Source organism: Dendrobates tinctorius, unplaced genomic scaffold (genome assembly GCF_039654945.1).
Source record: "Dendrobates tinctorius isolate UK_male_01 unplaced genomic scaffold, ASM3965494v1 ptg000033l, whole genome shotgun sequence".
Taxonomy (NCBI): Eukaryota; Metazoa; Chordata; class Amphibia; order Anura; family Dendrobatidae; genus Dendrobates; species Dendrobates tinctorius.
The window spans coordinates 9118366-9144328 of NW_027361701.1; the positions used below are offsets into that span (position 1 = coordinate 9118366).

Sequence of the window (25963 nt, forward strand, 5' to 3'; positions counted from 1 at the left end):
TCTGGGGCTGGTTTGCTGCATCTCGAACAGGGTCTCTAGAATCTGTGCAGGGTACAATGAAATCTCAAGACTATCAAGGGTTTTGAGAGAGAAATGTGCTGCCCAATGTCAGAAAGCTTGGTCTCAGTCGCAGGTCTTGCAACAGGATAATGACCCAAAATACCCAAGAATGGCAAAGAGGAAAACATTGGACTATTCTGAAGCGGCCTTCTATGAGCCCTGACCTAAAATCCTATTGAGCATCTTTGTAAAGAGCTGAAACATGCTGTCTGGAAAAGGCAACCATCAAACACGAGACAACTGGAGCAGTTTTCTCTTGAGGAGTGGGCCAAAATACCTGTCAAGAGGTGCAGAAGTCTCATTGACAGTTACAAGAATCGATTGATTGCAGCGATTGCCTCAAAAGGTTGTGTAACAAAATATTAAGTTAAGGGTACCATTTCAGTCCAGACCCATTTCATGAGTTTTATTTTATTTTTTTTTTATTCTGTGGAAGCATGGTTGAAAAGCAATGTCTGACTTTCATTTGTTCATTCTCATATATTTTTGATTTTAACTTCTGTCAGATTCAAGTTATTTCTGTCACCATTGTGGATTTTTCTGTCATTAAACAAGGGGTACCAACAATTTTGACCACGTGTGTAAATGAAGCAAGTATACTACAAGAGGCAAGTAGGTACATATATGGACAGCAATAAACTGGAGCTGAAGAGGTATATTACGGCATGTACAGCCAGAAGCATGTTTTACCAAAACCAACAGATTATCCAACCAGGTGTATAGCCATCTTGTGGGGGGGAAAAAAAAAAAAAAAAAAAAAAGATTGAATAGTTCCCAATACTCCCCCAAATAGAGTCCACGCTCTAATTGTCTACCTATGGGAACTCACACATCCCTAAAGCCAGAATAAACCCACCCTGCGACCAGAAACCACATCAAACAACCATTTCTTTGTCACAAAAATCACTGCAAAGTAATATACCAGAAGTCATGCAACTCCGAGGCACTGCGATGGGGTGCTCTTGTACCCCATCACATGCAGATCTGCTCTTGGGCTGGTGGCAGGAAACTGTGGATAGGGCAAGACATCTTGGTGGGGTACCCCAATTTTATAGTTGGAGTGTAATAATACGTTTGCCCAATGGAATGACTTGGAATCTGATTTTCAAATGTTTTAATATCAGTTACAGGTATGCATGGTTAAGGAATCCTGTTGGTGATACTTTTGTAAGAATCCACCTACACATAGTATACCACTTCTAGTTGGATGTATTATCGTCCACCTATATGGCTACTTGCCTATTAGAATATACCTGCTTCATATACTAATCTAAACATTATTTGTCTACCCCTTTATTAATGTCAACTTGTGATACATTGAGGAGTATTTGTTTTTAGTGTCAACTAATACATTTCAGCATCTTTAAGAAGAGTTTTGTGAAATGTTAATCCTTTTTCATAGGAGATTTTGTATCCATACCCTTTGATTGTTAGACATTAAAGGGAATGTGCCATCCAAAAATTTTCTTTTTCTTCAAAATGAGATCTAAATAATATGTTATTGTTATCAGTTCAATGTTTGCTCTGTCTGAAAACATTGCAAGATTTGAAATATAACTTTAAAAAAAAAAAAAAAATATCTAGAGATTTATCACTAGGGGGAGCATCTTCCTGCCTAGACATCAATCTGCTATAGTAAAACTTACTGGGATTACGCAGTCAAATATGGGCAGTAACTAGTGACATCACTATTTTCCTCCTCTTTTGGATGTTTACCATCACCCAAAAGAGGAGTGTGAATAATCAATACAGGAATCAGAGTGCATTGCCATTTTGTTTGGGACTGCACTGTGATCTGGCCGTGAAACTGTTGCAGAGGAGCAGTGAAGACAGTCGATCAGCCAGTACCAGACAAGCAGTGAGGACGATGGGAGTATTGTGGACCCGCAGAGCATTCCTGGAAGATCAGTGAAGAGTGTATGAGCAGCATGTAGTGGAGGCTGCAGTAAGGACAGGAGGAAGGGGGGGGGGGGGGTGTACATCATCCACTTTCTGCATAACAGGTCTAGGCTGTACATACCGGAGTAGCTGCAGGAGATCAGGACAGAGCTACTGGAGACCAACGTGCTGCTGTTTGAAAAAGACCCTAGCAGCTGCTGCATGCTCCTTGCAAAACACCCGACCATCTGCTGCCCCTGCTCTGTGCAAAACATCCGAGGAGCTGCTCCCTGCTCTTGCAAAACACATGACAAGCTGCTTGCTCTCTGCAAAACACCCCGCTACAAACCACACCTACAGCTGTGAATAGAGCTGCCCACAGAGGCGTGCCCAGTTCACAGCTAATGCTGCTGCAATGATAAAGATAGGGTCAGCATCCGACTGCTGTCTCCTATGGCCAGGGACTGCCGTAAATGAGCATGGAAAGTGTCGTTCAGCAGCCAGAAAGGTAAAACGGCAGCCCCCAGTAGCTGCATTAAAACAGTAAAAAAAAAAAAAAAACACACCACAGAGTCAAGCTTAGGTGACAATATCTTTTCATACCATTTTCTTTTTTACATTAAATCAAAAAACACGAGACCTTTCTTTTAAATAGAAGAGTTTCATAGTATGATGGCTTGCTATGAAAGCAGGTTTGTTTTTTTACAACTGAAATATTTATGGGGGGGGGGGGGGGGTGTCACTTAATGTTTGTAATACTTTCTAATCCCATTAGAGGACTTAAACATTGAAACCCTTGACCACTAAGATAATACACTTCTCCATTCATGTAGTTCAGTGTACTATTCCAACTGTCAGGATATGGTAGGCAGGATTTATTAATAATTTATAAGTTGCCAGTTGCCCTAGGAACCCACTGACACCCCACAATCGCAGAGTGTGCAGAAAGGAAAGGTATGGGTCACACAGCATTTACCACTACCATTCAGTGGCTCCGTGGGGGCATACATTCGAACCCTTCAAAGCAGGAAATGGGCGTATGCACAGATGGGTCATTAACTATAATGATTCAGACAAAGTCAAACTGTGCTCTGTTGTGCATCATTTTTGGCTGTTTACGCATATTGGAGGGTGCCCTCCTCCAAAAGACTATACTTCATAAAACTATGCAAAACAGAGCACACAGCATCATTACAGTCAATTGTTCAGTCAGTGCAAACAACAGAATCCAGTTTTGTAGTGGTCCAGACAAACCTCGAGGGAGATCGCTGAACATCGGGTCAAACGCTATGTGAACCTGGCTTAACACAGGGATTGCTCTGACTTTCAAATGCCTTGGAAGCTACCGACTACAGCATGTGAGGAGTTAGAGAGATACGATCAGAGCTAACTGCAGTCCCAGCAGTTGCAAGTTTAGCTCCATTATACCAACTCCCTATGCAGATGGCACAGAAACATCTTCGATGCCTGTGTCCCCCTGGGGCATAAATGTCTTTATGTGGTAAGGTTCACCCTATCAGGACATACATTCAGGTTTTTTTACGGAAAAGGGTTAAAAGTAGAGTACAATCTCAACATACGTTTTCAAAACCTGCATCAAATAATAGCATCCATATACAGTGGGAAAAACAAGTATTTGATACACTGCATATTTTGCAAGTTTTCCCACCTTCAAAGAATGGAGAGGTCTGTAATTTTTACCCTAGGTACACTTCAACTGTGAGAGTAAGAATCTTAAAAAAAAAATAAAAAAATAAATAAAAAGATACCGTATATACTCAAGTATAAGCCGAACCGAGTATAAGACGAGGCACCTAATTTTGCCACAGATGACTGGCTAAGCTTATTGACGCAAGTATAAGCCAGGTATGCATTGTCCCCTCATCCCTGTCCTGCTCCGTGAGGCTCCCCCTGTCCTTGTCCGCGAGGCTCCCCCTGTCCTTGTCCGCGAGGCTCCCCCTGTCCTGCCCTGCTCCGCGAGGCTCGTCCTGCCCTGCTCCGCGAGGCTCGTCCTGCCCTGCTCCGCGAGGCTCGTCCTGTCCTGCTCCGCGAGGCTCGTCCTGTCCTGCTCCGCGAGGCTCGTCCTGTCCTGCTCCGCGAGGCTCGTCCTGTCCTGTCCTGCTCTGTGAGGCTCGTCCTGTCCTGCTCTGTGAGGCTCGTCCTGTCCCCTTGATGCATGCATGACTCGCCTCCCTGTCCTTGTATGCATGGCTCGGCTCCCCCCGTCCTCCTCGTTCCTGCATTTCCGTTGTCCCAGCGTGGCAGCACTTCCTGTGCTCAGCGGTCACGTGGTACCGCTCATTAAGGTAATGAATATGCGCTCCACGCCTATGGGAGTGGAGATGCATGAATATTCATTACCTTAAAGAGCAGTACCATGTGACCACTCAAAACAGAGGAAGAGCTGCCACATGGGACAATGGAGATGCAGGGACATTCAGCGATGGAGCGAGGAGGGCGAGTATGATGTCACAGACGCCGGCTCCTGCCGCTGTTCTACCGCTGCTCCCCTCCCACTCCCCCGCTGGCTTTCTGGACAATGACTTGTGTATAAGCCGAGGGGGGCATTTTCAGCACAAAAAAAGTGCTGAAAATCTCGGCTTATACATGAGTATATACGTAATTAATTTGCATTTTATTGCTGGAAATAAGTATTTGATATAATAGAAAAACATAACTTAAAGGGAATCTATTTTTGGCCTATGAGGTGTAATGCTGTAAACAAGCCCCCGATGTAACCTGAAAGAAAAACGAGTTAGATGATACTCACCCGGGGGTCCGGTTCGGCGCATCCCATCTTCTAGCGATGACGTCCTCCTTCTTACTTCTGTCGCGGCTCCTGCGCAGGAGTACTTTATCTTCCCTATTGAGGGCAGAGTAGAGTACTGCAGTGCACAGGCGCCGGGAAAGGTCAGAGAGGTCCGGCAACTGCGCACTGCAATACTTCACTCTGCCCTCAGATAAAGTACGCCTGCGCAGGAGCAGCGGCAGAAGGAGGACGTCATCGCTAGAAAATGGGAGGCGCCGGACCGGACGGTGACATGCACCGCACCACGCCCCCCGGTGAGTATAATATAACTTGTTTTTCTTATCTTTCAGATTACATTGGGGGCTTATCTACAGCATTACAGAATGCTGTAGATAAGCCGCTGATGGCTGTGGCCGCATCTTATAAGCCAAAAATGAGGTGACAGATTCCCTTTAATATTGGGTACAGAAACCTTTGTTTGCAATTGCAGAGATCAAACGTTTCCTGTACTTCTTGACCAAGTTTATACACACTGCAGCAGGGATTTTGGCCCAATCCTCCATACAGATCTTCTCCAGATCTTTCAGGTTTCGGGGCTGTCACTGGGCTACACAGTTTCAGCTTCCTTCAAAGATTTTCTAGTGGGTTTAGGTCTGGAGACTGGCTAAGCCACTCCAGAACCTCGAAATGCTTCTTAAAGAGCCACTTGTTATTTGCCCTGGCTGTGTGTTTTGGGTCATTGTCATGCTGGAAGACCCAGACACAACCCATCTTCAATGGTCTTACTGATGGAAGGAGGTTGTTGGCCAAAATCTAGCGATACATGACCCCATCCAGCCACTCTCCAATACAGTGCAGTCTTCATGTCCCCTTTGCAGAAAAGCACCCCCAAAGTATGAGGTTTCCCCCCACCATGCTTCAAGGTTGGGACAGTGGTCTTGGGGTTGTTCTTATCCTTCTTCCTCCAAAGTGAAGTTGATACCAAAGAGTTTTATTTTGGTCTCATCTGACCACATGACCTTCTCCCATGCATCCTCAGGATCATGATGGTGTAGTGTGTTACAGTAATGTTTGAGACTGTGGTCCCGGCTCTCTTCAGGTCATAGACCAGGTCCTCCCGTGAAGTTCTGGGCTGTTTCCTGTTTTCTCAGAGTCATATATACCCCACGAGGTGAGATCCTTCATGGAGCCTCAGACCAAGGAAGATTGAGTCATCTTGTGTTTCTTCCATATTCTAATAATTGTGCCAACAGTTGTTGCAGTTTCACCAAGCCACTTGCTTATTGTCCTGTAGCCCATCCAAGCTTCATGCAGATCTACAATTGTGTTCCTCGTGTCCTTAGACAACTCTTTAGCGCTGTCCATGGTGGAGAGGTTGGAGTGTTATTAATACAGGTATATGAGTGCAAAGTAGGAGGGCTATTTAAAAAAAATAAATAAATAACAGGTCTGTAAGAGCAAGAATTCTTTCTGGTTGGGTCGTGATCGAATATTTAATTATAAAATAAACTGCAATTTGTTTAAAAATAATACAATGTGATTTTCTGTGTTTTATGTTTAGATTCTGTCTCACAGTTGAAGTGTCCCTACGATAATCATTACAGACCTCTCCATTCTTTGTAGGTGGGAAAACTTGCAAAATCTGCAGTGTATAGAATACTTATTTTCCTCTCTATGTCATGTATATCCATACCAATCTGTATTCGAGAAAATTGTGCATGCCGTTTTGGAGGATACAGTTTATAAATTCTCACCATTTTAAATATTTTAACCAAATTGTAACAGCAGAAAATAAAGCTTTACATACTCTAACAAAATGTTATTCATTTCTTGAGTGAAGAATTTCTTCCGACCTTCTTCATCAAACATTTTTGCAGCCTACGATAAAAAAACAAACACTCAAACGTTGATGAAATATACAAAAAAAAAAAAACAGCACGCAATTCAGTGTCTTAGGACCTTACCGCCCTCAGGTCTTCAATTCTTTTTTCCAACTGAACTGGAAGACCCTCTGGAAGAGATGGCACTTGTTTTGGTGTCTGCACCTGGGCTGGATTGCTTAACTGTACCATATTGCCATTCTCACCCTGATCAGAAGCAGCCGGACTTTCATTGGATGCAGAATCCAAAAGTTTATCAAGGTCAAAATCACCAAACATTTCCAGTGCACACTCTGCTTCTTGCAAAAGCTCTCGCTCTGTGCCACCGCCAAAGAGAGCAAGAACAGGGTCATTTCCAAGTGTCAGATCTGACAAATCATTGGAAACAGGAGCTGCATTGGGTTTTGGAGGGACAGACACTACTGTTACAGTTGATGGGTTTGGGTTATTGTCATTTTTTCGCATAGCATCTTTCTCCTTCTGAAATTTCTGAAGCATTGCGGCTAGAGCCATGGAATCTTTGTACAGCTTCTTCTTCTTGTCAGGTTTATGTGCATTAAAGGCCACTACCCTAAAGATAAATAAGGAGTCAAATAAAAACCTTCAAATAGCAATACTTTACATATGCTTTTGATTTATAGTAGAACAGCACTATGACCAAAATAAGTTAAAGAGGACATAATTAAGAGAAAATCAAAAAGTGACAGTACATGAAATGCTAACATTTTTCTTTAACCTCTTACTGCCAGCTGACGGGATAGTACGTCAGCTGGCAGTATCCCCCCACTTTGAGGTGGGCTCCAGCGGTGAACCCACCTCAAAGCCGCGATCCACCTGCACCTATTAACTAGTTAAATAGACAAACTGACAGCAGCATTTAACGCGCACTTCTTGCCATCAGGGCTGTGGAGTCGGAGTTAGTTTTGGTTGGAATCGAAGTCGGTAGAAATGTACCGACTCCAGCTTTAAAAAAAATGTATTAATATTTCATAATTGAACTTTCATATGAATTTTATAAATGTTACTCAAATAGATATGTTCTATCAAACTATGAACAACAGCGATAAGCAGTTCTGCTGGAGATAGAGACATTTCTTACTTCTTGGGTGTCACTGTTCTCCACTGCCCTTATCTAATCTTATACTTGGCTAACCTCATGCTGCCCCAACCCCCCTACTTACAATGTATGAAACTGAAAATGTGTTGCAAATTCTTAGTAGTAAAGCTCCTCCTCTAGACTAGATCATACTAGGTGTGCGTCTTCCAAGCATCTCACAGCTGCCTGCTACTCAGAAGAGGAAGACTGTAAGAAGTATTATCCTTTCAACAAACTTTGCATCAGTTAACTGTGAGTACATGAGGAATAATAACAGTATTACTGACCACTATATCAGTTGTACGACCTGGCAATAATTTTGTACAATTGTTTTTAGGAAAAACAATTGTCATTTGGATTGTGAATGCAGAATTAAAAACCTGAGAATGTCAAAGAAGCATCACATTAAATCAGCTGTATTTGAACATTTCACCATCACTCAAGATAGAAAACATTATGTCTGTCAGTTTATGACAAATGATCCAGACGAAATCAAATGCTGTGAAGCCAAGATGAGTGCATATTCAGGCAAAGATAAAAATGCTCCTACCAGAGATTCTAATCTAAAGAGACATTTACAGCGCTTTCATCCAGAAGTACTGAAAGCAGTGGATGAGAAAGACTGCATGCAAACCAATGAACCAGTGCCCAGCTCTTCCAGCCAAACAAAGGAGCAGAGAACTTTGCAGCCATCAGTTGCAAGATATTTTGTCAGTGAAAAAGTTACTGTGACAATGACAGTAGATACATTTAAAAAACAGATCATAGAGCTTGTTGTAAAGGATAGTGTGCCTATTTCATTATTTTCACGACCAGCTTTTGTGTGTCTGAATGGAGAAATGGCCCGCAAGCTTGGTGTTTCTCTGGAGAGAGAGTATTAGAAAATTAGTAATCGAAGAAGCTTTTAAACAAAAGGAAGAACTTAAAAAAACTCTCAAGGGACGCTTTCTGTTTCTTAAAATGGATGCCTGCACACGTCACAGAGTGAACTATTTTGCCATCAATGTCCGATTTGTTTGTGACAAAAATGAAATAGTTACCAAGACATTGGCAGTAAAAGACACCAAAGCTCATCACACCAGTGAGTTTCTCCAGGTCTTGGTGGAAAAGGTTCTGCAAGACTATGAACTTAAAAAAGAGCAAGTTCTTTCTGTCGTAACTGACAATGCTTCAAATATGATAAGTACTATTAAGCTAATGAATGAGAGTAATGATGGTGACCAGCAGCTAGAAGAACATTCTGGGTCCACAGACACAGAAATGTTTGAAATAGAGGAACACAGTATTGTAACTGAGGAGCAAACTGAAGTTGCTTCAGATGAACAGCAACATGATAGTTTAGATGATCTTGTTGAAACTGTGTCAATATGTTCTTTCATTCATCACATGCGCTGTGTTGTGCATACGCTACAGCTGGCTATAAGAGACAGTCTGCAAGAAGGACATGCTGCTGCACTGATTGGCAAGGTGAGAAAATTGGCTACTGTTGCCAGAACCCCTAAAGTTGACTCAATTTTGAAGAGACGTGCTGGAAAAGAGGCAATTATTGATCAAGCCACATGATGGGGCAGTACTTACTTAATGATTCAGCGCTTGGTTGAACTGAAAACCTTTCTTGTAGACATGGCTAACCCTCAACTGACGCTAAATGAAAGTCAGTGGAATCAGGTGACTGAGCTGGAAAAATTGCTAGAGCACCCATTTACAGTGACTAAAAAATTACAAGCAGAGGACTTAACTCCAGGTATTTTCTTAAAGGAGTGGAAGAACCTGATGTTTCGCCTGTCCCAAAGAGGAGGGTTAATTGCAAGTGGCATTGCTACATCAATGAAACGGAGAGAGGAGCTACTATTACAAAATAACATTCTTTTGGCAGCTGTTTATGTAGACCCAATACATCGGATTCTTCCAGATGATCAACAGCTAAGTAAAGGAAAAGAAGCTCTGTTTGAAATAGCAGTAAGGATGAAAGGGTTGCAGAACAGTCAGGAGGGAACAAGAAGAATTTTGTCGTCCTGCCACATCTTCACCCTCATCATCAACTGATGAAGAATTTAATTTCGAAAAATATTTGGATCACAAGGACCGTGCAAAGCGTTCCCGCATAGAAGAGTCATCCCCATCAAGGAACACAGCCAGTACATTTCAGCAGAATTTTTCATGTGCACTAAAAGAAATTGAGAAATTTGACCGTTCATCAAAAATAACAGTGCAACAAGCGATTCCTCTGTATCCTGACATTGTCAGAGATGTTGGCCGAGTGGTTACTGCTTTGCCACCAACACAAGTTAGTGTAGAGAGGTTGTTCTCTGCTCTCAAAATTAGATCAGATTTGAGGGCATCCATGAAGGAGGATCTGACAGAGGCAATACTTTTTCTGAGGACAAATTTATAGATTTCTTCTTATTAACTGCATAAAAGTGTTTATTGCATATTTACTTACAGTTTAGAAAATTTTATAAAAGTTATTTGCTATATTCTAATTGTATTCTAATAAATGTAGTTTTTGCTCTAAGTGGTCTGATTACTTATATGATGATGAGAAACTGAATAAACACGTTGTTTAATATTTTACAACAGTAAATTTGTTGTTATGAATTGGCCATTTATGAAGGAGTCGGAGCCGGAGCCGAAGTCGGAGCCGGAGTCGGAGCCTGATAAAATCCAGGAGTCGGAGTCGCAACTGTGGCTTACCGACTCCACAGCCCTGCTTGCCATCAGACCAGAAATACACGCACCGCTGAACCCTGTCACGTGATCGGGGGTCATCAGTTCGTCAGCATAACAACCAGAGGTCTCCTTGAGACCTCTATGGTTGTTGATGCTGGATTGCCATGAGCGCCACCCTGTGGTCGGCGCTCATAGCAATTCAGTAATTCTGCTACATACAGGCGATCTGAGCAGTAGTAGTAGCTAAATGCCCACTGTCAAACTGAAGCAGACATTTAAATGCACTTCTGGACGCCGGTCCGGAAATATGCGCAGCAATGACCCCCATCACGTGATCGGGGGTCAGCGCTGCGTTGCCATCACAACCAGAGGTCTCGGAGCTCAGTAATTCTGCTGCATAGAGGTGATCTGAGCATCACCTCCATGTAGCAGAGGTGATCTCGCTATGGCAGCTTCTATTTTGGCTATTGAAGCATGCCAAAAGTTAAAAAAAAAAGTATTTAAAAAAAAGTAGGGATTTTTGTGTACTCACCGTAAAATCGTTTTCTTCAAGCCAATCACTGGGGGACACAGGACCATGGGTGTTATGCTGCTGCCACTCGGAGGACACTAAGTGAAAACACAGGAAATTTAACTACTCCTCTACAGTATACACCCGCCCACTGGCTGAGGTTGAACCAGTTCAGTAACGAAGCAGTAGGAGTTTCAAACAAATAACAGTAACAATAAATTATGTCAAAAAACTAAGAATGAATCAATAAGCCAATAGGCTATCAGGGTGGGTGCTGTGTTCCCCAATGATTGGCTCAGAGAAAAGGATTTTACGGTGAGTACTCAAAAATCCCAATTTCTCCTACACCTCATTGGGGGACACAGGACCATGGAACTACTCTGCCGACACCGATGTTGAACGGGCCAAGAGGTGTCCATTGACTGAGTAGAATACGCCTTAATCGCTACTGGGACGGATGTGCCCTTGACAAAGTAGAGGTCCTGAATAGCTGAGCAAATCCACTCGGCTAGTGTGGCGTTTGAAGCAGCTAGGGCCGTCTTATGCCCCTCTGGAAGCCCGAACAGGACATCTGACTTGCGCAAGGAAGATGTCCACGAGATGTACCATCTAAGAGCCCTAACCACATCCAGAGTGTGTTGAGCTCCCTCGATACGATAGACTGGTGCCGGACAGAATGAAGGCAAAACGATGTCCTCATGAAGATGAAAAGAAGAAACAAACTTTTGGCAGAAAAGATGGCGACGTCCTCAAAATTGCCTTGTCTTGCTGAAAAATCAGGAACGGAGGTTGGCAGAATAGAACCGCCAACTCAGACTCGTCTGATTGACGTAATTGCCACTAGGAGAATACCACTTTCCAAAAGAAGAAAAGATAGTGGCACGTCCTGCAGTGGTTCGAAAGGGAGTTCCCATAGAGCTCCGAGGACTAAGTTAAGATCCTATCATTCCAACAGTACTTTATAGGGAGGTGCCAAGCGGGAAACTACCTGAATGAACAGCTTCACCTGTAACCCGGTGGTAATCTTGCGTTGGAATAGAACTGACAAGGCTGAAAATTGCCCTTTGAGCGAACTAAGTGAGGAAAAAAAACGAATCCAATTCAGATTGTAGGAATTCCAAGATGGAAGGGATGGAGAACACCAGAGATCATTTATGGGCGTTTGCTCCATGAAAAGAAAGTTCTCCAGGTGCGATGGGAACTGCGCATGGACGCGGGTTGCCTAGGACTAATCATGGTGGAAATTACTGAATGAGAGAATCCAGCTTGGGCTAAAAACTAGGATTCAATGGCCCCACCCTCAAAGACAGGGCCCCGGAGTTCTGGCGGTAACCCCGCAAAAGTAGATCCATACGATTTAGTAGACGCCAGGGAACATCAGCGACAAGTTGAACTAGTTCCGCGTACCATGCCCGGCGAGGTTAGTCCAGCGCAACTGGGAACACTGGTATCCCCCTTTGTTCCAATGGTCTTGATGACCTTTGGGAGTAAGTTAAGAGGGGGAAAAAAAAACTTACGGGAACCGAAACCGATGCCACGGTAGAATCAGAGCGTCTGCTCTGATGGCGCACGGATCATGTGATTGGGCAATGCACTGGAGAACCTTGTTGTTTAGCCTTGAGGCCATAAGATCCCCAACCAGAGATCCCCAATGACAACAAATCTACTGAAAGACTTCCGGATGAAGAGACCATCCTCCCAAGGCAAGGCTCTGGCGACTGCAAAAAAAGGTTCGTCGCTCAATTCACTACACTCGGGATGTGAATTGCCCAGATGGCCGAATAATTTGCTCTTGGCCTAACAGAGGATTTGATCCACTTCAGGTCTGGCCGACTAGCTGCAGGTACCCCCTTGACTGTTGATGGCGTTATCGGATTGGATCCTCATGGGGTGACCTGCGATTAGATGATGAAAACTCGGTAGGGCCAGCTTGGCCGCCCGAATCTGCAAACTGTTGATGGGGAGACGTGACACTCGAATGGACCAACGCCCCTGTGCTGTGTGATGGCAAAAAACTATACCCCAGCCAAGAGGACTGGCATCAGCGGTCCACTAACCAACGGACTGGGAGAAAAGACTTTCCATGGTTCAAAGAGGACTACAGCTTCCACGACCTGAAGGTCTGCCTGACCCACAGAGACAGACGGAACCGACGGTCGAGAAAGGGTTCCTGTCCCAAGCGAACAGCGGCGCATGTTGCAAAGGGCGGAAATGGAATTGTGCGAACGGAACTGCTTCCATCGCAGCTACCATTTTCCCGTAAATCCCCATGAAGAACCATATGGAGTGAGGAACTGGACATAAAAGAATCTGTGCTCTCTGTTGTAAGGCCAAGGCCTTTTCTGGAAGGAGAATGACCAATCCGCAGGAAGTGTCCCTGACTATTTCCAAGAAGGAAATCTGCTGAGTCGGAGATGGAGAAGACTTTTTAAGTCTATTTTTCCAGCCCAGGCAAACAGGTGTATCCACCGTGATACTTACGGACTCCTCGGAGGCTGGAAGGGACGCCCCTTGATCAATAGGTCATCTGGATACAAACGCCATGACCCTGGTGAAGACTCTGGTGGCAGTGGCGAGGCCGAAGGGCAAAGCAACTAACTGGAAATGTTCCCCCATGAACAACGAAGTGTAGGAAAAGGTTGATGGGGAGGAAAGATTGGGATGTGAAGACAAGCATCCCTGATGCCGATGGATGCCGGACAACTCCCCTTTTACCATGAAGGTGGCGGAGAGAATCCATTCTGAAGCGCCGTACCTTGGCAAAACGTGCTTAACAGCATTAGGCATGGCAAAACGTGTTTAACAGCATTAAGTACAGTATGGAATGCTGTCGGGGAAGAGGAAGAAAATCTCTAGTTTGTATCTGGAGGACCCCAGCTCTCTGACCCACTAGTTGTGGACGACAGAGCCAGGCATGACGGAATGAACGTAAATGTCCGCCTAATTTGTTGGTGCCCCCGGATGCCGCAACAGGTCATTGTGTAGAGAATTTAAGGGATCTGGCTCTTAGACCCAGACGTCCCTGGCCTGGATTTCTAGGTGCGGCCAGGGCTGTATGAGATCTGGGAAGCTCTGTTCCCACGCTGTGACCGTCCTGACCCAGAAAAGAAAGTTGTAGAAGACCAACTGGAATTGTCAAGAGGTCTGTTGTTGAGTCCAAAAAGGCTGTCCGGCCTTTGCTGAAGGAATTTACTGTTCCCTCCGGTAGCGTCAGATATGCGACCCATCTAGTAAGGCAGAGACGTTAACGAACTCTTGGAAGCGGAATCTGCTCACCAATCTCGGGAGCCATTGGGCCCATCCGATGGAGACTGCATTTGCAGCTACCTGTGGAGCGCAATTGGCCACCTCTAAAGAAGTGTTAACTACGAAGTACCCGGGCTGAGCCATCTGACTAGCGAGGTTGGCTGCCTCCGGCGGAAGATTGCTATCCTGAATGGTTGTCCCCGACCTGGTCAACACCTCTGCCCAAGCGACCAGAGCCTTAGACACCCAAGTCGTGGCAACAGATGGAAAGAAAGCCGCTCCGGAAGACTCAAAGGCTGAGCGAGCAAGATAGACAATTTGACGGTCAGTGGGTTTTTGACTGAGGAACCATCAGTTAGGGGTAGGAGCGTTTTGGATGCAAGGCGAGAATCACCGAAGGGGACTGTAACCAATCCTTCATTGGATCTTGTGCAAAAGGCTACTTAGTTTCAATAGGCTGTTGACCTGCGAATCTGGCCGGTCCCTATGTCTCTGGACAATGTCCTTAGACTCAGGATGAATGGCAACTACTTTGTGAACATGTGTAGTCTTGTTAAAGGACACTACTTGTTCCGGAGCGGAAATATTTTCCTCGTCCACCCTCAGTGTCTTGATTCTTTTATAGGGCCAGACAACAAGTGTCTCTTGATAATTCGGAGGATCATAAGTACAAACTCCTTACAGATGTTGGTGGGATCTGAACCCAGGACCCCAGTGCTGCAAGGCTGCAGTGCTAGCCACTAAGCCACCGTGCTGCCCCATGGGCCAATGACGTGTCAGTCTCGCATTCAGAGTCATATTCACTGCGAACGTCAGGAGAGGGAGAATGAGAGATGGAACTTGCAGACGCCGAAGCGTGAGCATGAACGGGGGGAGGCGTCATGTGTCCTTTTTTCTAGAAAACCTGAGCGTCTCTTGGCCGAGTACAACCCCTGCTGACGGACTGTCCCGACCGTCGCCAGAGCCCTCCGCGGTTTCCTGACTTAAAGAGAATCCCCGGAGGGAGGGTATTGCTTCGGTCATGGAATCCATAGACCGTAACAGGTATATACACTGTGTTCCAAATTATTATGCAAAAAGAGTTTAGGAGTGATAAGGTTAGAATTTTTTTGTTTGTCATTTAAACTCATTGATGGTGATGTGTGTCAGGGCTCTTTATACCACTGAAAGCAATTGCAGATACCTGTGCAAATTAGTTTGGCAGGTGTGTCCAAATAAAGGCAAGACTACTTAAGAAGGCTGTTCCACATTATTAAGCAGCCTACATTTTTTGCCAAAATGGGAAAGAAAAAGGATGTGACGGCTGCTGAGAAGCAACAAATTGTGGAGTATTTAGCTCAAGGCATGACTACAATCAACATTGCCAAGACACTTCATCGTGATCATCGCACAATCAAGTAGTATGTAGCTGATTCCCAGCACACACGTGTGCGTGCTGATAAGGAAAAATTGAGGACTCTTTCCAACAGGCAATTGCGTCAGGTTAAAAGAGCAGCTGAAAAAATGCCTTGTCATAGCAGCAGACAAGTTTTTGAAGCTGCTGGTGCCTCCAACGTCCCCCGAACAACAAGATGCAGGGTCCTTCAGAGGTTTGCAGCTGTGCGTAAGCCATCCTGTCGACCACCTCTATCCACTGCACACAAGCAGAAATGGCTCCAGTGGGCCAAACGATACATGAAGACTGACTTCCAAACTGTTTTGTTCCCGATGAGTGCCGTGCAACGCTCGATGGTCTAGATGGACGGAGTGGAGGATGACTGGTTGATGGACACCACATGAAAGCACGGCTAAGGCGCCAACAAGGAGGAGGTGGAGTAATGTTTTGGGCTGGAATCATGGGGAGAGAGATTGTCGGCCCCTTTAGGATCCCTGAAGGGGTAAAGATTAACTCCATAATCTATGTGGAGTTTCTAAAACCGCACTTCCTGCCATGGTTCAAGAGGAAGAACCGTGCTTTCCGCAGCAAGATCATTTTCATGCATGATAATGCACCGTCTCATGCTGCAAATAACACATCTGCATCTCTGGCTGCTATGGGCATAAAAGAGGACAAACTTATGGTGTGGCCACCATCTTCCCCTGACCTCAACCCCATTGAGAACCTCTGGAGCATCATCAAAAGGAGTGTCTATGATGGCAGGAGGGAGTTCACATCTAAGCAACAGCTCTAGGAGGGTATTCTGTCCACATGCAAAACAAATGAAGCACAAACCATCCAAAAACTGACAAATTCAATGGACGAGAGAGTTCAGAAGCTTCTTTCCAACAAGGGGTCCTATGTGCAAATGTAACATCACCTAGAATAAAGTTTTGACTTGAAAACTGTTTGATTTCATTTTGTAATAAGCTGATAATGCTTAGTATTTCACAATTGACCATTTTTTGTTCAAAATAAAAATAAAAAGGTTGAAAACTCTGCTGTGCATAATAATTTAGAACATGCATTTTTAGTGTTTCTTATTTTTAAAAATATACTGTTTTCATAGGCAGTTTGTTCAAAAACATTGCAATTATACTAGAATATTAGATGACTGGAAAATAACAATGACTGCAATTCATATAGGTAATTTAGAGAAAATATGAGGAAATATGTTTTGCATAATAATATGGAACACATTGTAGTCCACTCAGGGGGACTAGACTCAGCGAAATCAGTGGCGGCGGGCACCTTTAGGCAGATTCTGTTTCACAATCCATGTATAATGGAATACTGGGAGCCCGGGGAAGGCTGTAGTAAAAACTCTGCTTTTTGTTAGCCTTTTGGACTTGAGACAGAGGCTGTAGGCAGAATATGTTGCCACATATTGCAGAGAAAGTGTATAGCACTTGCCGAGAAGGGGTTAATGTCACTTGCTGAGGCGCAGAACAGGTTACGCAGTTCCTGTTCTTGTGTCCACAGGGGAGAAGGGTGCCTCGCGATCCTTGCTCAAAACTTGCTGACTCCTCCCAGCGTTACTGCCAGCGCTGCCAATTAATGCCATCCTCAGCCATCAGGTAGCAGGTTGAGAGAAACAAATCATGGCCCCCGAGAATAGGAGAGCGCTGCTCGTTCAGGACGAGATGTGCCAGAAACGTTGGCAACAAATATAAACCTAGCACTCAACTTAAAGGTATTTGCACGGAGGTTTATTGTAGTACACGAAAAAAGACGTTTCGGTCAATGTGACCTTCTTCAGTTACGTGTGGTATATAGATTGTGTAGAGCTTATAGGCATCAATCAGAAAGGACGATGGTGCTTTAAGCATTGAGGAGAATAATCTCTCTAAGGTAATGTGCTTGTCAGAATATAGGAGAGGGGCAAACGTGTCTCCAGATGCGGTGTCCGAAACGTTGGCAGGCACATTCACGGTGGGCGGAGCTCAGTAACTGCGGACTAGCCTGACTAGAAACCGGAAGCTAAATTTCTGATGGCCGCAGACGATGCGCGTTGGCTGAGGGGGGGAACCGTGGCCGAACACCGCAACAAGCTCCGCTGAGCACCGGATCATCGCTCCCTCTCATCCCCAGGGATCAGGACCCACTGCCTCTTGCGCAGACATGTCGGCGCGGAGACCTGCAGTCTGTGATCAGCACTCGCTGTCATACTCGGGGGGGTGGTGTAGCAGAGCCGGAGATGTGCTGTCATTAAAGATATAGTCCTCAATCGATCCTCCCTTTAGACAGGGGGATGGAGAGGTTGCCGCCTTTATTCTGGTCCGTGAAGTAGTGGGGCTGCAGCGCCATTACATGGGGTCTTGTTCGGCTATGTACCGGGCTCTAGGGGAGGAAACATGAAGGTGGCACTCCCTTTGCGTCTTGGAGATGTGGGGAAATCGCGACTGTGCAGGAACCGTTACCTGTAAGTGAGCCCAGGCATGACACCTTCGTCGCAGGAGAGGGTATGGGGAGGTATACTCCGCATTCTTGCCTGTTGATGGTTCAGGGGAGATCGGACCCTAGAAAGGATCCGTCGCCCCCTTCAATCTGTTAAATAAAAAACAGAAGTTTACAGAAAAACTTAAAAATTAAAATAAAAACGTTGGGGTCTGAAGCCAGACCCAAGTGCCTCCTACAGACACTAAGCAACAACTGGTTCAACCTCAGACGGTGGGCGGGTGTATATTGCAGGAAGAGGCGTTAACTTTTGTGTTTTCACTTAGTGTCCTAGTGGCATCAGCATAACACCCACGGTCCTGTGTCCCCATTGAGGCGTAGGAGAAAAAAAGTTCAAATCACCCCCCTTTCTCCCCAATAAAAATAAAACTAAAAAATAAAAATCAAACCTACACAAATTTGGTATCGCTGCATTCAGAATCGCCCGATCGATAAAAAAAAAAGAATTAACCTGATCGCTAAACGGCGTAGCGATAAAATAATCAAAACGTCAGAATTACGGGTTTTTTGGTCGCTGCGACATTTCATTAAAATGCAATAACGGGCGATCAAAAGATCGTATCTACACCAAAATGATATAATTAAAAACGTCAGCCCGGCACACACAAAATAAGCCCTCACCCAACCCGAGATCACGAATAATGGAGACACTATGGGTCTCGGAAAAATGTGCAAATTTTTTTTCAGCAAACTTTGGAATTTTATTTTCACCACTTAGATAAAAAAAAGAACCTAGAGATGTTTGGTGTCTACGAACTTGTAATGACCTGGAGAATCATAATGGCAAGTCAGTTTTAGCATTTAGTGAACCTAGCAAAAAGCCAAAACAAAAAACACGTGTGGGATTGCACTTTTTTTTGCAATTTCACCACACTTGGAATTTTTTTCTCTTTTGGTGTCGTTCAAGAGTAAACTCGTCCCGAAAAAAACGGAGATTAGACCTACCGGTAATGTTATTTCCAGGAGTCCATCCTGACAGCACCATGGAGGTTGTCCTTCCTTTAATCCTTATAGGGACAGGAAATGCACAAGAGGTTAAAGGTCCCCTCCCACTCTCCAGTGATTTTTCCAAGTACCACACCAGTATGGATGCAATTATTTATTGAGATTTTGTACAAGCATATTATTACAAATACAAATCGGGAGGGAACTACCAGTGCTGTCAGGATGGACTCCTGGAAATAACATTACCAGTAGGTCTAATCTCCGTTTTCCAGGACGTCCCTCCTGACAGCACCATGGAGAATACCAAAGTAGGAATTCATTAGGGTGGGACCACTGCTTGTAGCACTTTACGACCGAAGGTGGCTAGCTGCTAGCATGTCCAATTTATATAGTGTCTCCCGAAAGTGTTTAGTGTAGACCAGGTGGCGGCCTTGCATATTTGCTCTACTGAGGCTCCCGCTCTGTCTGCCCAGGACGCTGCTATCGCCCTAGTGGAATGAGCTCCAAGCCCCTCTGGTATAGGTAATCCCTTGGCCTCGTATGCTGAGGAGATAGTTGACGTTATCCACCTTGCTAGGGTGTGCGTAGATGCTCCTTTACCCTTATTTCTACCCCTGTATTGGACAAACAATTTTGTGTCCTGTTGCCACTCTCGAGTGGCCTCTAAGCGTGTGACCGCTCGTCTGACGTCCATTGAGTGAAAGAATCTTTATCGTTTTTTTTCGGGGATGGGCAGAATGAGGGTAGGACTATCTCCTGGTTTAAATTCTGGGGAGATACTACCTTAGGGAGGAATCCTGGGTTCAGTTTTAGTATTATGAGGTCGTCGAATATTTGAATGTAGGGGTTCTGGACTGACAGGGTCTGGATCTCACCCAGCCGCTTGGCTGAGGTGATGGCTACCAAAAAGACTTTGTGTAAGCTTTGTGACATCCATCTCTGATATCGGCTCATATGGGGGTCTGCATAGAGCGTTAAGTACCAGATTTAGGTCCCACGTGGGCACTGTTTTCCTTAACATGGGTCTCAATCTCTGGATGGCCTTTGTAAAACGTGCTATCCATGGATGAGAGGCCATGGAGAAATCAAAGAAGGTACTTACAGCTGCTATCTGAACTTTCAATGTGCTTGGACTCAGACCCTTATTAAATCCTGCTTGGAGGAAGTCAAGGATTTGAGGGATATCTGGGCGAGACAGGTCTATGGGGGTACTACCACCTTCTGAGCAGAACTTCCTCCAACTCTTACGATAGATTGCACGCGTAACGGGCTTACGGCTGGCCTGCATCGTTGAGATCACTTGGTCAGAGGCCTCTAGATTTTAGGATCTCCCTCTTAGGATCCATGCTGCCAACTGTAGGTTCTCCGGATTTGGGAACTGGGCCCTAGGAAAGCAAGTCCTCTGCTGTTGGTAGATGGAGCAGCCTCTCCTGAGCCATCTTTTCCAGGAAGGGAAACCAACTTCGCCTGGGCCAGAAGGGTACCACTAGCATCACCCATGCTCCTTCCTCCTGGATCTTTCGGAGGACTCTCGGTATTATAGCAATGGGGGGAAACCGTATAACAGTCCCTCTCCCTATCTCTGATTCAGAGCGTCGACCCCTTCTGGATAGTCCGCTGGATTGAGGGAGAAGAATCTCTGTAGCTTAGTGTTCTTTATCGCGAAGAGGTCCAGCTGGGGGGTTCCCCACCGATGGCACAAGTCTATGAATATCTCCTCTTTCAATTCCCACTTGGTGGCTCGGACTTCTTGTCGGCTATGTTGTTTCTGGAGCCTTCTAGGTGTACTGCTGATATGGAGAAAACATTGTTCTCCGCCCAGGTGAAGATGCGGGCTGCTAAGTCCTGAAGCTTTCCATGTCTTGGGTCCCCTTGATGGCATAGGAAAGATACTGTGGTCACGTTGTCTGACATGACTTTTATATGTTGGTCCTGTAGATTCGACCTGCTTCGTTTTAGTGTCTCCAAAACTGCTCGTAGTTTCTGTAGTTTGAGGACTGTGAACTGATGTTTCCGGGCCATGTTCCATGAAGGTACCTTCCTTCCAGATGGGCCCCCCATCCTTCCCTGCTGGCGTCCATGACGATAGTCACGCATGGTGACAGGATCCAAGGCACCGCCTAGCTGATGTTTTTGTGACTGATCCACCACTTCAGAGATGACTTTAAAGGGAAGGTGCCATCCAAAAATTTTTTTTCAGCAATTGAAAATATGTAAAGAATTAATGTTTACATTGTCTTAAAAAAAAATTTGTTTTTAATTTTGTAAAATATGAAAAATTAAAAAAAGTTTTGCATTTCCACTTGATAACACTAGGGGGAGCAGCTACTGAAATTTGGCACAAATACCTAGTGTACAACTAGCTCACATTACTGCCCTGCAGTAATTATGGGCGGAATCTGCTGACATGAGTGTGATGTCACTCCTCTCCTCCCCTTCTGGGTGTTTGCTAAGGGAAAAGAGAGGATGACATTTAGGAACACAGTGATCAGCCATTTTGATGGGGCCTGCAAAGTTACTGACTGTCTTTGCATGCAAAGTCTGGATCAGAAGAGGTCATCACTCAGCAGAAAAGTTTCCTGGATTTCTGTGGCGCAGACAAGCAGACGGTCCATCCATGTGTATAAAACACAGCACTCTATGTACAATCCCTGGCACCGAACAGGGTGCCCCCAAAAGACCAGCACACTGCTCTCCTGAAATACTCTGTGCTGCACAGCACCCTGCTCCTTCCACCATATATCAGGCCCCTGTCGTCTCGCTTTCACACATCGCCAGGAAAGGGTCTGAGGAGAGGAATGGGGTCTTCGGTCACCGAGGATGGCAGGCAGCAAGGATTCTGGGAGCAGAGTGACAGCAGCACAGAGTATTTCAGGAGAGGAGTGTGCTGGTCTATGGGGGGCACAGAGGGAGATATATGGGGGAGGAGCAGGGTGACAGCACCACAGAAATCCAGGAAACATTTCTGCTGATTGATGGCCTGTTCTGACCCAGAGTTTGCATGCAAAAACCCCATTCCCTTCCTCAGATCCTGTCCTGGCGATGTGTGAAAGCGAGGCGACAGGCGCAGTCCGGGGTGACGCTGGGAAGCAGGATGGGGGGAAATGTAGCCATACAGTAATGATAAAAATGAGACCCCTCTCTTCAGCTGCCTCACCAGCCCTCCCCTGACTGCACCTATTACCCCTGACCCGTGTGCAGGTGCTCAGTCAGAACCACCCTAGAATGGGTCCCCTATTAACAGATAATACTTCCATAGTGTTCTCATATAATACTGCCATATACTTCACACAATACCACCATATAGTTTACACATAATGCCGCCATATAGATCATACACAATACCACCATGTAGATCACACATAAAACCAGCAGGGTGACAGCAGCACAGAGTATTTCAGGAGAGCAGTATCAGACGGGATAGGAATAGATACACGGCTCAGCAGACAGTATCACACAGGAGAGGATTAGATACACGGCTCAGCAGTCCGTATCACACAGGAGATTAGATACACGGCTCCGCAGTCAGTATCACAGGAGAGGATTAGATACACAGCTCCGCAGTCAGTATCACAGGATAGGATTAGATACACGGATCAGCAGTCAGTATCACAGGATAGGATTAGATACACGAATCAGCAGACTATCACAGAGGATAGGATTAGATACACGGCTCAGCAGTCAGTATCACACGAGAGGATTAGATACACAGCTCAGCAGACAGTATCACAGGATAGGATTAGATACACGGCTCAGCAGTATCACACAGGATAGGATTAGATACGCGACTCAGCAGACAGTATCACACAGGATTAGATACACGGATCCGCAGTCAGTATCACACAGGATAGGATTAGATACACGGCTCAGCAGTCAGTATCACACAGGATAGGATTGGATGTCCAGCAGATGGCCAAGTGTTTTGAAAGAGCAGGGAGCAGCTCCTCCTATGTTTTGCAAGAGCAGGGGCTGCAGCTGGTCGGGTGTTTTGGAAAGAACAGCTTGGTCTCCAGGAGCTCGTCCTGTATCCTCTCCTGCAGCTGGTATGTGCAGAGTGAACAACCAAGCCCTGTTATGGTGGAACAGTACAGCATCCAGGGCTTTCAATAGAGTGTAAATGGAGCTAAAAGGAAAGCACTGGGCTCTAATAAAATGGCGCCTAGCCACACCTACAGCTGTGAATTGAGCTGCCCACAGAGGCGTGCCCAGTTCACAGCTGATGCTGTTGCAATGATACAGATGGGGCCAGAAGCCGACTGTTCTCTCCTATGCCCAGGGACTGCCGTAAATGAGCATGGAAAGTGTCGTTCAGCAGCAAGAAAGGTAAGATGGCAGCCCCCAGTTGCTGTATTAATACTGTAAAAAATTATAAAATTATGAAAAAACACAGCACCTTCCCTTTAAGGCTGGGGACGGCCGAATCTCTCTGTCCAGAGAGGCCTTCTGTCTGTCCCATTTTGCCAGGGTTTCCCTTTGTAGGCTTCTTGTGTGAGCCTAGCTCCACATTACGCAGGGTGTACATGCTGTCAGGATACCAAGGATCTTCATTGCAGCTCTTATGGATATTCAATCTCACCATAGCTGACGAACTTTGTTCATGATGGGTTTCTTTTTTTTTTTTTACTTCCGGTAAAAACAAGATTCTTCTTTTGGAATCTAACATGACTGGGTACCGGGCTGCAGGTCTGACTTGTCTGTCTTTGTTCAGGATCCAACCTAGGTTTTCGAGCGTGGCAATTACCGAGACTAGATTTATTTATTTATTTATTTTTAGGTCCAATGCTGAATGAGATATTACAAGTAAGTCGTCCAGGTATGGCACGATGATTATGCCGTTTTGTCTTAAGTGTGCCACGATCTCGGTGACCAGCTTCGTAAAAACCCGGGGTGCTGAAGCTAGGCCATAAGGAAGAGCCTGAAACTGAAAATGATAGTACCCACTTCCTTTTTTTAGTGCAAACCGCAGGAACTTCTGAGAGTGAGGGTGGATGGGAACGTGATAGTATGCAATCTTTAGATCTATTATGCACATTGCGGAGTTCCGATCTATCAGAGGGATGGTGGTTTTTAGGGACACCTTTCGGAATTCTTTGTATCGGATCCATTGGTTTAGTGGTTTTAAATTTATAATGGTCCGACTCTACCCCCAACGTTTTTGTTTTTTTTTCTTTTTACTGTGAAGAGAGTTGAATAGTGGCCCTGACCTCTCTCTGTTTCCAGAACCGCTACTTTTGACCTTAGCAGATCTTTTACGTCTGCCCATATAGGGTCTATAAGGGTTTTGGACTACAAACCGTGCTGGGGGGGGGTTGTGAATTCAAGGGTATAGCCCTGGGAGACCGTATTGAGAATCCACCGGTTCTGGGAGATGAGTCCCCATGCCTACGAGAAGTGTTTGAGGCGACCCCCTACTGGTATGGCATCATTGTCTCCTGCTCCTGGAATTTTGTCAGGAGCGAGAAGGGGGGCCCTACTTTTTCCCCCCTTTGGGTATTCACAGCGAGCTGATCTCTCTTTCCCTCCATATTCCTGCCTTTGGGAAGGACGCGACCTCTGAAAGGGAAAATATCTTTGTTTTTTCCTCGGGAAACCCTTTTTTGTTGTCAGAGGCATTCTCCAGTATTTTATCTAAGACCAGTCCGATTATCTTCCCACCTGAGAAGGGTATGGCACATAACTTATTTTTGACTGGTAATCCCCTGACCAGGTCTTCATCCATATGGCTCGACGAGCCGCATAGGATGAAGAATTATTCCTGGCCGCAAATCGCACAGATTCAGCTGAAGCGTCCGCCAGGAATCCGGTTGCAATCCTCAACAGGGGAAGGCCCTCTAAGATATCACCTCTAGGGGTTTTCCCTTTTAATTGGTGCTCTAACTGATCGATCCATAGACGCATGGATCTGGCGACCAATGTGGAGGCTATGTCTTCATAACCGCAGCAGAAGCCTCCCAAGCAGTCTTTAGGAGCCAGTCGACCTTCTTGTCCATGGGTTCCTTGACACTAGAGGAATCTTCAAAGGGAACTGAAGTCTTCCTAGACACCCTGGCCACTGGGGTGTCGATCTTAGTAACCTCATCCCAAGTGTTTATGTCCTCCTGGTTAAACGGTAGTCGAAGCTTAAAATCTCGAGGAACGACGAGCCGCTTCTCGGCGTCCTCTTATTCCTCTAAAATCATTGTACAGATATGGTCATTAACGAGGAAGACTCGGCGAATCCTAGCTCTTAGGCCCCCAAACATCTCGTCCTGGAAGGACTGAGTCTTTGGGGCTTCCTCAATCTGCATAGTGCTTCTCACGGCGCTGAGAAGCTCACCTTTGTTTTCTGAGAAGAGGTATCTTTTTCCCATTTGGGGGGTTCTGAGGTGATCTCGCCTTCCTCCTCCGAGTCCGTACATAGTGACTGGATATCTTCGTCAGACGACTGATTGGACTCCCATCTTGGTCTCTTAGCATGGGGCTGGCTGGAAGACTGAGTAGGTAGCAGTCCTGAGATGGAGGCCTGGACCTTCTCCCTGACCATTGTGCGCATCTCAGCAAGGAAAGAGGCATGTTTGCCTCTGATGAGCCTAAGAGTGCTCTCTTCACATAGGGGTTTATTCCACGACCCCAGTAGTTTGCTGGCACAGATGGGGCATTTATTGGATCTGCCCGATGTCCTGGAGGTTGATGCTGCAGGAGTTTGTGCAGTCTTTTCCTAACATAAAGCACTGGATTTTTTTTTAGTTAAAGCTCCTGTCTTTGTTACATCCTGTCCATCGTGCCCACTACTTACAGACACTGGTGGTTCAGGCTGATCGCTAGTTTTCACAGCATTTTCCATGGCGGCGTGCAGTTGTGGTAGTCCTATATGGCCGACCCTCCCCGCCACTTTATCCTATTTTGCCTTGAGTGGGTGGATTGATCCTCATGCCGTCTGCTGCTCCTGCCGCATCGCAGCTCCGTTTCCGGTTCTGATGCGTCCACGCTGTGACGCAACCGGAAGTCGTCATCTGGCACCCGGAAGTGATGCGGACGTCCTTGGAGGAGGCGGCGTGCGACTAATAGGTCAAGG

General features: G+C 45.6%; 1 protein-coding gene across 6 annotated transcripts in view; it reads right to left on the reverse strand.

The window, feature by feature from the left end:
• UBN2 (ubinuclein 2) overlaps nucleotides 1-25963 on the reverse strand; it is a 236664-nt gene that overhangs the window by 154843 nt on the left and 55858 nt on the right. For 5 of the 6 annotated variants that reach the window (XM_073572986.1, XM_073572984.1, XM_073572987.1 and 2 more), the window contains 2 exons: nucleotides 6652-7138; nucleotides 6495-6565 (listed from right to left, as the gene is read on the reverse strand). In XM_073572986.1, the coding sequence (XP_073429087.1) occupies nucleotides 6495-6565; nucleotides 6652-7138 (558 nt within the window). The remainder of the gene's footprint in view (nucleotides 1-6494; nucleotides 6566-6651; nucleotides 7139-25963) is intronic. The other variant, XM_073572985.1, reaches the window with a different exon arrangement.